At 33.7% G+C, this 14,377-nt stretch overlaps 1 protein-coding gene across 2 annotated transcripts; it reads right to left on the bottom strand.

Annotated features, from left to right (window-relative positions):
* Nucleotides 1–8,495: 8,495 nt before the first annotated feature.
* Nucleotides 8,496–13,879, bottom strand: LOC132636297 (DNA-dependent metalloprotease WSS1-like). Of its 2 annotated transcripts, none has more exons than XM_060353105.1 (4): nucleotides 13,469–13,876; nucleotides 12,293–12,488; nucleotides 9,813–10,496; nucleotides 8,496–9,079 (listed from the first exon to the last, which is right to left on the bottom strand). In XM_060353105.1, the coding sequence occupies exons 1-4, from the start codon at nucleotides 13,627–13,629 to the stop codon at nucleotides 8,888–8,890; spliced, it is 1,233 nt and encodes a 410-aa protein (XP_060209088.1). In that variant the 5' UTR covers nucleotides 13,630–13,876; the 3' UTR covers nucleotides 8,496–8,887. The 2 variants fall into 2 exon arrangements, with proteins under 2 accessions (XP_060209088.1, XP_060209089.1); XM_060353106.1 differs by having other exon boundaries at nucleotides 8,937–9,079; nucleotides 9,913–10,496; nucleotides 13,469–13,879.
* Nucleotides 13,880–14,377: the final 498 nt, after the last annotated feature.

Here is a 14,377-nt window from a genome sequence, read left to right as displayed (position 1 = left end):
AAACTTATTGAATTTTTGAATAAGTGGCTTAGAATATAATATTTATCATCCATGTTCCATGTCAAAATATTGGGTTCTGTTGAAATCATAGCCAATGAGATGCATTCACCGTGGCGTACAACTTTTTTGCCCGGCTACTTCTTTCTTTCAATCTTAAATTTTACCATAACAATGTTTGTTAGTCCGTTTCCTCAATGGCTTATATAGAATTTTTCACAAACGATCTCAACATGTTATCAACCCACTAAAAATGTTTGTTAATCTGTTTCCTCAATGGCTTATATAGGAGTTTTCAATCTCAACCTATTATCACAATTTAGGTTGTATACGGATTTGGTACGTCAGTGGGTTTCTAGAGCATTACTTTCCATCCCAAATTAATGTTTACTTCGTACTATTTTTTTTTTTTCAAGTAGTGTTGATATATAAGTTATTTTTTAGAATGCTACTGCGTTCTGTAGAATATAGTTCACATTCTAAAGCGGTGATGCGCAAAAGAGACCAAGATTTTATATTGCAAGTAGCAAGATAAACTAATGTTACCTTCAGTACCTTCTTAGAGAAGGTTGGTTAAACCGTGAGTTGGGTACGTAACAAGAATTCTGCGTACTTGACTACACCACGCTAAGTGCCATGAAAGACGGGTATCATGTTAAGTCAACTATATAAAATAATAAGTCAGCACTTAAAATTATGCTCCAATATTTTAAAGCACATGCACTAGTACTGTTACTTACTGAGACCAAGATACACGGCAAGAAAACGAGTTATTTGCATAACCAGTTAACCACCAGCTCTCTCTTTTCCCATCCAATTGAAAAAGTGGCGTCAAAATTTTTGTCAATGATGTATAAGATTTTACACAGTACTATATAAAATATAATACTTGAAATTTATATATGTAATACTCCATCCATCTCAAGTTATGTGGCAAATTTTTTATTTTTAATCAGTCAAAAAATAATGACATATTTATATATTTAGTAAAAATTTAACTTTAAATTTCTCATTTTAGCCTTAATGAGATACTTATAGCCACAGGAATTTTCTATAGGTTATTTTAGATCACAAGTTTCAATTGTTAAAAAATTTTCTTTTAAACTCCATCCTTGATCAAATACCTTTACATAAATCGGAACGAAGACAATATAAATTTCCGACGAATAATATTCAACAGACCTCTCCTTCGACGTATATTATGTAGCTCCACCCTCAAGGCTTAACCAAGATGATACTCCCTCCGTCTCAAAATACTTGTCGTGTTTTTAATTTAAGCGTCCTTTAAAAACATTAGTTATTAGGCGTATTTGACTTTTATCCTTATTTGTATCTTAAGAATTAATTTCTCTTCATTAAATATTTATTCTGTTTATGTGTTGAGGTGTTTGTAGTCTTCAATAACAATGAAAAAAAAAATTGTCTTGAACTTTTAGAAGGACAAGTATTTTGACATAAATACAAGAGAGAGAGAAAGAGAAACTAAAATACTATTCCCTTCGCCCATATTACTAGGCCACATTACTAAAAATATGTTCCAAATTACTTGTTCATTTACAAAATCAAGATAAAATTAATTAAATCTTTCCCATCTTACGCTTAGTATTATATGTTCTTGAAAATAGTCAATATTGATTAAAATGTATTACTGAAGAGAGATGGGGGTAAAGTAATAAAAGATTTCTCAAGAGGCGTGTAAAAGGAAAAATGACCAAGTAATATGAGACGGAGGGAGTAAACATTACTATAAACCGACACATCATGAAGACAATATTTAGTAAGGGACGGTAGAATTGAACTCAAAAGGGCACGACGTTGGCCTTGGTTCACATATGATGGATGCATGACGTGGTACCTACGTGTGAGTTCAAGTTTGACTACGTCAAATGGTTTAATGTATGTTCATCTCACCGCTGACTTTGCCTATTTTTTTTAACGGAAAAGGGTCAAAATTACCGCTGAACTTTAGAAAATAGATCATTCATATCCTTCGTTATAATTTAGGGCCAATTATACCCTTACTGTTATACTATGGGGTCAAACCCTTATGTCTAATGGCTGCCACGTGGCATCATCCTAGTCCTTCAAAATTATTTTACCCTCAAATAATTTTTTACCCACTAAAGTAACCCAACCCGACCCGATTTTTTTTTCCAGCCAAACTAATACGGATTTTTTTTTTTGCCGGAAAAATTATCCGTATTAGTTTTGTTGGAAAAAAAAAAAATCGGGTCGGGTTGGGTTATTTTAGTGGGTAAAAAATTATTTGAAGGTCAAATAATTTTGAAGGGCTGAGATGATGCCACGTGGCAGCCGTTAGACATAAGGGTATAATTGACCCCATAGTATAACGGTAAGAGTATAATTGGCCCTAAAGTATAACGAAGGGTATGCATGAACTATTTTTCAAAATTCAGGGGTAATTTTGGCCTTTTTCCGTTTTTTTAATTTTAATTTTCTCTCTTCTCTATATTTGCTCTTATTTTTAGTTTTAGGTGGACACATGTTAGCACATGCATTTACAAAGAGATATCTACGCTTTCTACACGGAAAGCTTCAAGAATAAAATACAGTATAAGATTTGTATCCTTAAACAAGAAGTTTCCATGCTTTCTACACATGATTGGTCATTCATTTAGACGTAAATGTTGCATGCATCTTTTAGAATAAAAATTAATTGAAGTGTTTAAGAAAGATAACCTTAGAAACCTTAAACAAAGGGTACCGTGATTTTTTTTTTTTTAAGTTGTATTGAATACGTATACTAATACTAAAAATATACAGTAGTTATTTCCACTCTTTTTTCAGCTTAATCTTTTCCAAGTTCTTTCATTTTCCTTTTAACTAACTATTCCAAAAGATGAGGATATTAATCTATGCCGAAACTTTATGTCAGTCAAGAGACACTAATATGACTTGGAGTGTTTGTCATGCTCTATTTTTTTTTCTTCCAAAATATCTCACTTATGCGGTCCAGAATTAAGAATGATTATGAGTTATGACTAACACCATGAACCCTTTGTGATATGAAAATCAAATACAAAGAAGTATGTTAACAGATTACAATATTTGGTTTAAATATTGTCACGTTAATTTGCTGCTCCTAATCGTGTTCGTGACTACAACTGATACATTTGCAAGTACTTTAGTAGGTTAAGACTATAGTACTTGGTTCATATATGATGGATGACGTAGTACCTATATGTTCATAATCTCACTACTGATTTTGCCTATTCTTTTAATTTTCACACTTTTTTTTTTTAATTTGTTCTTACTTTTAGTTTTGGGTGGACACATGTTAGCTCATGCATTTACAAGTTCGTTCCACGCTTTCTACACGGGAGGCGTCAAGAATAAATTAAAAGATGTATACTTAAACAATAAATTTCCTCACATCATTTGACGTTCATTTACACGTAAATGTTGCATGTATCCTTTAGAATTAAAATTAATTGAATTATTTAAGAATGATACGCTACGGCACCTTATACTAACGGTACCGTGATCCTATTAATTTTTTAAAGTTTTATTGGATACTTATACTAATATGAAAACTAAAGTTATTTCCACTCTTTTTTCAGCTTAATCTTTCCAAGTTATTTCATTTTCCTTTTTAACTTAACTATTCCCAAAGACCAGGAAATTTACTTTATGACGAAACTTTATGTCAGTCAACAGACACTGACCTTACTTGGATATACTGTTTGTCCCTGTGAAAGGGAGACCATTTGTTTCCTGAAATTTCTGACTTATGCAGTCCAATAATTAAAAATGGTTTTGACTAACAGTGTTACCCGTCAACCGGTTCAAACCGGACCGGACCGGTAACCGGTTATGGAACCGGCCGGTTTCCGGTTTATCGGTTTGAAACCCCAAACCGGAACCGGTCCGATTCAAACAGTCCAAAACCTTTTTTATTTTTATCTTTTGTATTATATATATATATATATATATATATATATATATATATATATATATATATATATATATTATAGTATTTATTAGTATATTCTAGGTATATTTACATATGTTATATAAGTTTATAAGTAAAGTTTAAATATTTACTGACTAACAGGCTAACAGCAATACAAAATATACGTGTATATATATATATATATTAAGTTATATGCTTAAGTTATAGTGTTATACTACATATACCTAAAATACAGTAAGAATATACTTATATATATCAATATACTTAGGTTATATAACTTATATATATATATACAGATATATGTTTAAGTTATATCTATATTAATATATATATGTTTAAGTTATATGTATACTATATATTATAAGTATATTCTTACTATATTTTAGTTATTTTTCAAGTATATAACTTTCTAGTTTTTAATTTAAGTAGATGTATATCATAAATATATTCTTAGTATATTTTAGGTATATTCCTAACTTAATATAAGTAAAAATATGAACACAAGTAAATAGAAGAAAGCTCAATGAGCCATATATTTTATTCATTCTTGGATAACATTTATTTGCAAGTTGTAGTTTTTTTTTTAACTTGCAAATAATACATGAGTTGTAAAGAAATAGTAGAATAATAAATTCACCAATTCTGAATCATTTCGTTAATTTCCCCCATATCATATTCGGTCATGGAGATATCTTCAAAGTCTTTCATTTGGTCCGGTCCACTTGCTATCAAATCTTCAATTTCTTCCTCTTCGCCTTCCTCCGCTTCTGAGTTTTTGGTTGCGTCGCTCCGATCTAATTCAATCGCGAATGCACACTAGTACTTGCAAGCTAAAGCCGGATAATGAATGTCTATGGTCTCCAATTTGCTGTCTTCCTTGGTTAAATGCGCTCTCCGAAGCCACGGTTGATACTTGAACCGTAAGGATATCTCGAGCCATTCTTTAGAGTATCGGATGACTTGCCTTGTATTTCTTCCACCATGCTAAGACGTCCAATTCATCCAGTTCCTTGATATCCACATTTGGCTGCATCAAATAAAAGTTATATTCATCAAAGTTTGCATTACAAGAAGAAGTTGGCTGTGAATGTAAAACTTTTAAATGCGACAAACTCGACAAGCCCTTTTTGCTACTTTGAGAAGTAGTAGGGCGTGGAGCAACGGATGTAGCACGTTCTTCCAAATTAGAATAATGAGTAAAAACTTTTCTAAACTCGTCATCAATAGCGAGTTCGGTTTCAGCTAAAGATGGTTGAACTCCCTGTTCAATTTCTAAAAATGTATAAATTTGACCAACCAATGCTTTAGTATAAGACACTTTTAAACAAGGATTTAAAAGAGAACCCAAAATAAATAAAGTTGGGATGGGAAAAAAAATACTTCTTAAATTTGATTATCATTTCAAAAATAACCGCTTGATAACCGGGTTTATATTTATACTCTTGTAAAACTCTAGCTATTTCCGCTAAGTAGACTAAAATTCCGATTACCGTGGGATAGAATTGTCTAGAAAAAGCAAGAGTTGCATTATAAATTTTTTCTAAGAGTTCAACACATTCTTTAACATCTTCCCAATGTGTAAAATTTAACCAATCATCACTATTAATATTATATTTGTTGTGAACTTGTTGTATGGGATCCTATACTCATATGCTTGTTGTAGCATAATGTAAGTGTAGTTCCACCTAATCTCAATTTCTACTTGAATTTTCCTAGGTCTAAGGTTATTTTCCACACAAGCATTCTTAAAATCTCTAAGTCTTGCCCTATTAGCATTACAAAAAAGAAACGCAACCGCATCTCTAACTTTTTGAATAGAATCGTCAAAACACACAAGACCATCTTTAACAATTAAATTTAAAATGTGACAACTACATCTCACATGAAAAATATTTTTTAGCGGAGGGTTTATTTCTCTTTTTAAAAGACCAATCGCCTTTGTATTATTAGAAGCATTATCTAAAGCAATACAAAGTGTTTTTCTATAAATATTAAAAAAATCTCATTATAGTAGACATTGAATCCGCTAAAAATTTTTCATCGTGACGACCTTTTCTTTCATCATATAAAAAAGCTATAATTCTTTTTTGCATAACCCAATTGTCATCAACCCAATGACATGTAATAGCAAAAAAATCTAACTTGTTAAGACTAAAACCCAAATCAGCGGTAAGAGAAATATTACAATTTAAAGAATTAAATACATGGCGCAAATAAAATCTATATTTTTTTATACAAATCTATAACATCCGCTCTACAAGTACTTCTAGGAATACACTCAAATAACGGATTATAACAACGTTGAATGTAAGTAACAAACCCCAAACCCGAGGGAAAGGAAAAGTAAATACTTGTCCACATAGGGTACATGTAGCTGATTGGTTTTCCCTATCCTTAGTCATAAATTTTCAAATTTTAGCGGTTGGCTTACGAGTTCTAGGCGGTTTGTCTTGTGTATGTGATTGTGCAGGACATGTATCTCCTATGAGATTTTCAGGGGGTTGTGTTTCATCATCATCATCATCAATTTCATTAAAAGTGTTGGTAAAATGTTATTGTATTGCCTCATGACCTAAAAGTGGATTATTTCCACCAACATCAATACCTAAATTAGGTGTTTCTTCCACAAATGTTTCTTCATTAAGCCCACTCCCAACAATACCACTACTACTTCCGGCACCACGTCTAAATCTCTTTGCCATTATTAAATAGAATTAATTTAAATCACAATCAAATAAATCACAAGAAAATAAATTGCAACAAATTAAATTGCGTAAATTAAATTGCGAAAAATAAAGATAGAGTTGGAACGAAGATACCAAATTGCCGGATTAATTTCCAACAAAGTGAAGGCGGCTAGAATTGCAAATCCACCAAAGTTACTTCGGATTGTTGCAAAATCACCAACTCCACCAACAATATTATAATTGCAAAATTAATAATTGAAACTAGAATAAGACTTTATAATATTTATTTGAGAGAAATTTAAAGTGGCTAATTATTGCAAAGTAACTATAATTGAGAGATTGAGATTTGAGAGAAAGAAAAGAGTGAATTGGTGTGGATTAAAATGAAGAAAGGTTTATATAGGGGTGGGGAATGGATTAAGTGTTAAAAAAAAAAGTTCGGGGGGTTGGGGGGGGGGGGGGGGGAGGGGGGCAAAAAATGAATTTATGGCCATTTGACAACGACCATTTTTGCAAATGGACCGTTGCCAACGGTCCAATAACGGTCAGCAGCCCAGCAACGAATATATCTATTTTTTTTTTTTAATTTCACCGGTTTAACCGGTCCGGTTCCGATTTTACCGGTTTAACCGGTTCCGGTTTCAAAAAAATCGAAACCGGACCGGTAAGAAATAAACGGTTAACTGGAACCGGTTTCGGTTCCGATTTTACCGGTCCGGTTACCGGTTTGAACCGGTTAAACCGGACCGGTTGACGGGTTTAACTAACACTATGTAACGTTTCTAATGTGAAAATCAAATACAAGAAGAATATTGACAGATTACAGCATTTGATTCTAACGTTTAAGAGCTTGAGCTTGAGCTTGAATTGGAACTATTTGTCACGAACACTTCATTAATAATAATTTGGATTTGCTCGCCATGAACAATTAACTCTAGTTCGAACTAGGGGTGGGCGTTCGGTATTCGGTTCGATATTTCTAAATTTCGAGTTTGGTAATCGGTAATTAAAAATAGATGCCAAATACCGAACCAAAAAAATTCGGTTCAGTTCGGTAAATTAAACTTCGATTCCGTAAATTCCAATACGGTATTCGGGATTTACCATTCAAAAGAGAATGATCAATAATCTACTATACTAATTTAAAATGAACTGTCCAATGCTACATGAAAAAAGCAATTCAATGCTTCAAACAGAGTTTTGGAAGCAAAATATGTCATGCAAAAGTGCAATGCTATCAATTGAAGTATATCAAAGTACAACATCTCTTTAACAGCAGTAACTTACAGGGATAACACCCAACACCCCTACTTCAATGATACCAAAAACATTTCATTCCTGTATGGGCCTGTGGCTTTGGTAGACTTACAGTCATGATCAAGTTGTTCTGCAGCAACCATATATACCCTTTGGTCTATGCGAAACACTGTGAACTGATGGGAGGCCTAACCTATTGGGCTTGAGTTGGACTAGTAATTTAATAAATTTGGCCTTTAGGGTTTATTGATATTTATTTCGGTATTCGGTATTTACCGAATTACCGAACGATATAATTGTAAATACCGAATATCAAAATCGAAATACTGAATTTTATAATTTCAGTCCCGAAAACTGAACCGAAAATCGAAATACTGAAATAGCCGGTTCGATTCGGTAATTCGGTTTTCGGTATTTTATGCTTTCGAACCATGATTTGAACTTAATTTAAGGGCTTGATAATTTGAAAGTGATAATTATATCATCTGCCCAAAACTTCGATGATCATCACCAATAATATTTTGAGTTTAATTCCTTGAACAAATGAATGACAAGATGGAGTTGAATTTGATTTAGATGCTTGAACCTTCTTAGAGAAAGATCGTAAATGGCAGTTTCAATTTTAACAGAAAGAACAAAAACATATTGCTGATACATTGGTTCTTTCTTTCCGAATGCAAATAGCATATTTCTTGATGAAAAAAATTGACATGAAGAAAATTGAGAGAGAAAAGTATGGCCTTTAAACATAGTGTTAATGTTGGAGCCTTTATCTTTGATATATATTTTTTTTTCCCAAAAGGCATCACGGAAAGTGGTTCTTGTCAAAAATGCTTCGGCTGGAGATTCAAAAGTACAAGTACCACTTAGCATAATTAGCAAAAACAAAGAGCTTTTCCAGTTTCTCAAGTTAGCTGAGCTATTTGAGTATTTGGTCAACTGATCGGCGACATCATACAGAGGAGTCACAATTTCCAAAAACAATGCGAGTACCAGGCAATTCGTGCTCACCTCAAGTGCCAAGATTGGGTGCTGGTGTTGCTACAGGAGGGCCATGAGAATATCTCCATTCTCCACAGGCTGTGCACTGATCTAACTTCAGACTGTTATCCAGCGTACAAAATTTGCATGACCATATACTATTTCTGTCATCCACATCTTTGGGCTTTTGGGTCTGGCAAAGTTTGCATACAGGAGCTAATGGCTGCACATAACGTTGGTGAAGAAAAAGAGGAAGTCAACTCCAGGAATTGGTGAAGAAAAAGAGGAAGTCAACTCCAGGAAGTCTAAAAAGATTTTAGAAAACTAATAGGAACAAACAGAAGAAGTAAAAACTGAAGTGGATGGCCTGAGGAAAAACACAGTTATTAGTTACATCCTGCTAATAAACAGGAGAAATAAGACATTAAGAATTTCACAAACTTAAAACCGAATTAAACAACAGTAATTGAAAGAACAAGAAGTCAACAACTATCAAGCTTTTTCCACTTAAATGCACATTGGTTAGCATATCACATGAATATCAAAGGGTCTGGAAATGAGTCCAAGCCCACACTAATCAGGACACCAACACAAACCCTGACATCTATAATGAAATGCTTGTTTATTTGACACTTCGAGAATATTACATAAGCAGTGATGTAATTATAATGCCTCTACCACATATTCAGCAGAAAAAGTCACAAAGATTGGAAGTCTCCTAACATACCAGAGCAACTCATACTTTTGTTAATGCTAAGTTCTAACACGATCTTAAATGTAAACCTATGACTGTTCCGCTAGGAGCATGTGTGAGAAAGCTACAGTAAAAGCATAATTTGTCTACACAACTTCCAGAAGTGCAAATTCATCTGGCACAAAAAAATCAATGCTTATTGAGAGAGAAAGAAAAACTAACAGAAAAGCACTCAGATTAATCTAAAGAGGGAAAAGCATACTGGGTTCAACAACGTGCACATTAAACACTCCCACATCATTGATTCCTTGGGACTGTGTAGGTTATCTTGGCCATGCATTGATGTAGAACACGAAGCATACCCAGTTAAATCAATAAAGGACTCTGGACAACCTCTTGATGGCACAGTATGAGAGTTTGCTTCTGCCTGACCAACTCCGCGAGCAATTTCTTTATCATGGTTAGACAGGGGCTTAGGTACTGACTTAGTCACAGTATGGCCATGCAAAGACCTTGAAGATGATACAGAATTCGATTCTCGACTTCTTTTTCGAGATGTTACCTTGGAAGACACTGCATCAACCCCATTCGAAAGCTTGGACCCTAGTGGTAAAGGTTCAGGTAGTGAATCAGAAGTTTCATCTACGTCAGATAAGTCACAAAACTCAGAGCCACACCAAATATTATCCTGTAATCTCCTTTCTGCAGCCATTGCTGCAGCTTGAATTGGAGTAAGTGCAGATTTGATAGAATGGTCGCCACCCAGGCGTCTAGGCCCAGATGGTAGCAAGGATTTAAGACGTGCTCGATTTTCAGCAGCAGCTGCTGCAGTTTGGCGGAGAGACGACAGGGATGGCTGTGGGTGAAGGCCTCCTAATCGCTTTCCATGGAGATCAAACCCTTCTCCTGTTCCACTTATCCCTTTATTAATTAAATCTTCACATTCCTATCCAAAAAAGAAGACCATAAATTTTCATGGCAGCAAAAGAAAGCAAAAGCCAGAAGTACACAAAAAGAAAGCAGCATAAATGTTAAACATAAATCATGCATTTTCTTCCTTGAAGCTGTACCTAGTAATAAATGGTAGAAAGCTTCAATCATTACAGCTTCAATTTCCAGGGTTCAGGAGCAATGCCTGACATTGGTTTTTCTTCTACATTATGTCATATTGAACAAGATTTAGACATCTCAAATTTAATAATGTGTTTTCCATTTCTTTTACAATTATAATGCTTATTGTGATATTCTTTTGATAATATTGCTAGATAAAGAATAGGTTATTTTAATATATTATAGAAGATCAAATTGTATTGTATCCATATGATTAAAACAATTATTGTATGTCTGTATTATATGCATTCCTGAAACTATATCCACATATGCACCCATGCTACATAGGAAAGAGAAAACACATAAGGATCAGCATAACCAGACCGCCACCTTTTTCTGTTATAATAAGTTTTAGCTTCTATGACATTTGAAAGTCTAGTTGATAATGATAACATGTCTCAAGAGACAGCATTAAGATAGCTATTACTACCGAGATTCGCAAAGATTTTATGCTGTGTGAAAGTTAACAAAGAACGGCCAGCATACTTCGGAACGAATTTAAATTGAATTCTGCCATGGCATTTGCTTAGGCACAAAAAGGGTAGCTTTGGCATTAAAAAAATTAAAGCTCTAGACGTATCATAATTTATTTGTCTTCTCTTAATAGCCCTGGCTATTCAAAATTGGTTTTCTGAAGAGGAAAACCAGATAAGTTTGTTAGGTATTTTCAAATGCAATAACTCCAAAAAGTATACTCCCTCCGTCCCATATTACTTGTCCACTTTCTACTTTGCACGTCCTTTAAGAACTCATAAATAAAAGTGTATTTTTATTACATTACCCTTATTTCTCTCAAATTAATTGCACCCTAATCAATATTGGTTACTTTAAAAAAAAAAATTAATGTTAAGGGCAATAGAAAAAACTTAATTAATTCTATCTTGATTTTATAAATGGACAAGTATTTTGGGATGGATATTTATAGTAATGTGGACAACTAATATAGGACGGAGGGAGTATTACAATCTCAATTAATTAATGCAAGTTCATGTTTCCACTGTCTCATCAGACTAAATTAGTTCGTAAAATTCTAAGTTATAGTTATCTAATATAATTTTCAGGAACTTAAACTTACAGACTTACAGTATGTACACAAAATATGTATACTATGAACTCAAACAACGGTGAAAACAGCCAACAAAATATACACAAGGTTTTTAAGTAACATAAGATTATAAATTCTTAACCATAACCCACGCATAGTCATAGCACTAAATTAGAATCTTCAAAACAAGGGCTAAGTGACTAGTTTAGCTTGTAATAGCAGGCCGCCATTCTAAACTATAGAAAGGAAGATATCAACTCTATTTGCCATGAAAGCATTTGAAAATTGAACTGGCAGCTCCATATGTTACATTGTTTACATAGGAGGATTAAAAAAAAAGCTCTTGCAAAAATTTAGAATCCCGGACTTAAAAAAGATCCAGACTCAACCGTGCTTATTTGGCAATTACCTCTCTATAAAGGGTATCTATAACAACATTTCACTATAACAACCATGTTTTCTGTGGAACTGATCTTTCATGTTGTGTTATATTTATAAGTTCTCTATAACAACATTTCACTATAGCAGCCAAAAAAAAAAAAAAAAAACGAAACAAACGACGCTGTTAGAGAGAGATTTGGCTGTACCTTTCTAAGTTCATCCCAGAGTTTGTAGAAACTGGCATTGTGTGGACCATGAGCATTATGGCAAAGTTCATGAAGCATTGTATCCAGAACTTCATTGTAAGGGTAAAATTCCTCATTATTGTTCGGCCTTCGAAGTCTCAACTTTACATGTATCCCAGCTCCTACATTCAACCCCAAAAGGGCTGCCCTTTTCGGGCTGCAACATTCACAATTTATTTAAGACAACACTGGATTAGTTTAAGTCGACACGAAGTTTAAGAAAATAAAGCAGACTTTTGAATCTTGTGGTTATAAACCAAAAATGTGCGTAATGTAACAAAATGCCCTTAAATTCTTGTGGTCTTAAATATGTCAGGTAGGACGTTGAGTGTTAAGAGTTACTCCCTCCGTTTCAATTTGTTTGTTCTTAGTTAGACTCGACACGAAGTTTAAGAAAATAAAGAAGACTTTTGAATCTTGTTGTCATAAACTAAAGATGTGCGTAATGTACCAAAATGCCCTTAAATTCTTGTGGTCTGAAATATGTCAGATAGGATGTTGAGTGTAATGAGTTACTCTCTCTGTTTCAATTTGTTTGTCTTACGTTCCTTTTTAGTCCGTTTAAAAATTGAATGCGCACACTAGGTATGTTGTTGTTAAAAAAGAATATATCTTTCCTTCTTTGGCAACCCTTTAGTTCCAACTTTTCACATGGCATGTTTCGGACCACAAGATAAGATTAAAGGGTATTTTTGTACATTCTACATATCTTTAAATTAAGACCACAAGATTCAAAAGTCTTTTTTATTCTTTTATACTCTGTGACAAGTGAAAATCAGACAAACAAACTAAAACGGAGGGAATTCTGAGCATAGAAGGTGACATTCTTTCTTTAAACGGATTAAAAAGAAAAGTAAGACAAACAAATTGAAATAGAGTAAGTACTAAAAATAGAAAGCTGACATTCCTTTTTAAACAAACTAAAAAGGAAAGTAACAACAACAACAACAACAACAACATACCCAGTATATTCCCACAAGGTGGGATTTGGGGAGGGTTGAGTGGATGCAGACCTTACCCTACCTTGGGAGGTAGGAAGCCTGTTTCCAATAGACCCTTGGCTCAATTACATTTACCACTGTATATATGAATAAACCATTTTGTGAATAGAAGAGTAAAAAGAGTGAGAGTAATTACCACATTTCAGAGAGAAGTTTAACTCTCCAATTATGTTTACGCATGATGGGCTGAACCTGTTTAGCAATTCTTTCAAGAATCTTGTTGGCTTCTTCATGTTTGGGTTTACGCTTCAGAGCTCTGATTTCCCACACCTTATTAAGATCCCCCAAATTATTCATCGCAAACCCTAGATTCTGAGGCTACATATCTTTTACGATCAGGAAATTGAAGAAGCGGTTTCTGTTGAGAATTGAAATCTTAATTCTATGGATTGAGTGGAATATGGAAGCTATGAGGATTCGGAAATCGAATGTTTGATATTGGCGGGATTTTATGTGATTGCGCACCAGTCTCACCTTCAAAATTCAAATGGTCATGGAGATTTTGTGTTACCCACTCCCTTCATTTTTATTTGGCCCGTACTAAAAAAAAATACATTTTTCAATTTTAGTTGTTCAGTTTAGAAAATCAGGACAGAATTTAACACTTAGGGGTCGTTTGGTGCATGATATAGGCTGGGATATTTCAACGCTAATTTTTTGTACAGTGTTTGGTAGGAGGTATAGATAAATTTATAACTCCTACCAAACACGGTACAAAATGAAGTGTAATCCCAAGGATGGGATATCCCTTCTTATCCCACTTATCCCGGGATTATTTTATACCATCTTTTAGATGGTATAAAATAATCCCAAGAGATGGGATAAATTAGTCCCGGGATAATTTTGGCTACCTACCAAACAATCACTTAGGGTGTGTTTTGTACGAAGGAAAATGTTTTCCAAGAAAATGCTTTCTCGAAAAATAAATGATTTTTTTTACTCATTTTCTTGTGTTTGGTACGCAAGTTGAAAATATCATTTTAAGAGCATTTGCGTGTACTCAAAGCAAAATCACTATGAAATTTTTGAATAAAGTGTGCAACTT

Source organism: Lycium barbarum, chromosome 4 (genome assembly GCF_019175385.1).
Source record: "Lycium barbarum isolate Lr01 chromosome 4, ASM1917538v2, whole genome shotgun sequence".
In the NCBI taxonomy this organism is placed as follows: domain Eukaryota; kingdom Viridiplantae; phylum Streptophyta; class Magnoliopsida; order Solanales; family Solanaceae; genus Lycium; species Lycium barbarum.
The sequence above is the reverse complement of the archived record's forward strand: the minus strand, read 5'-3'. Positions and strand labels throughout refer to the sequence as shown.

Coding starts and splice junctions, on each gene's coding strand:
- LOC132636297 (XM_060353105.1), bottom strand. CDS start 13,629: ATGAATAATTTGGGGGATCTTAATAAGGTGTGGGAAATCAGAGCTCTG. Junction 10,497..12,292: donor TCTGGGATGAACTTAGAAAG/GTACAGCCAAAT, acceptor TTTTTTGGATAG/GAATGTGAAGATTTAATTAA. Junction 9,080..9,812: donor TGTGCACGTTGTTGAACCCA/GTATGCTTTTCC, acceptor CGTTATGTGCAG/CCATTAGCTCCTGTATGCAA.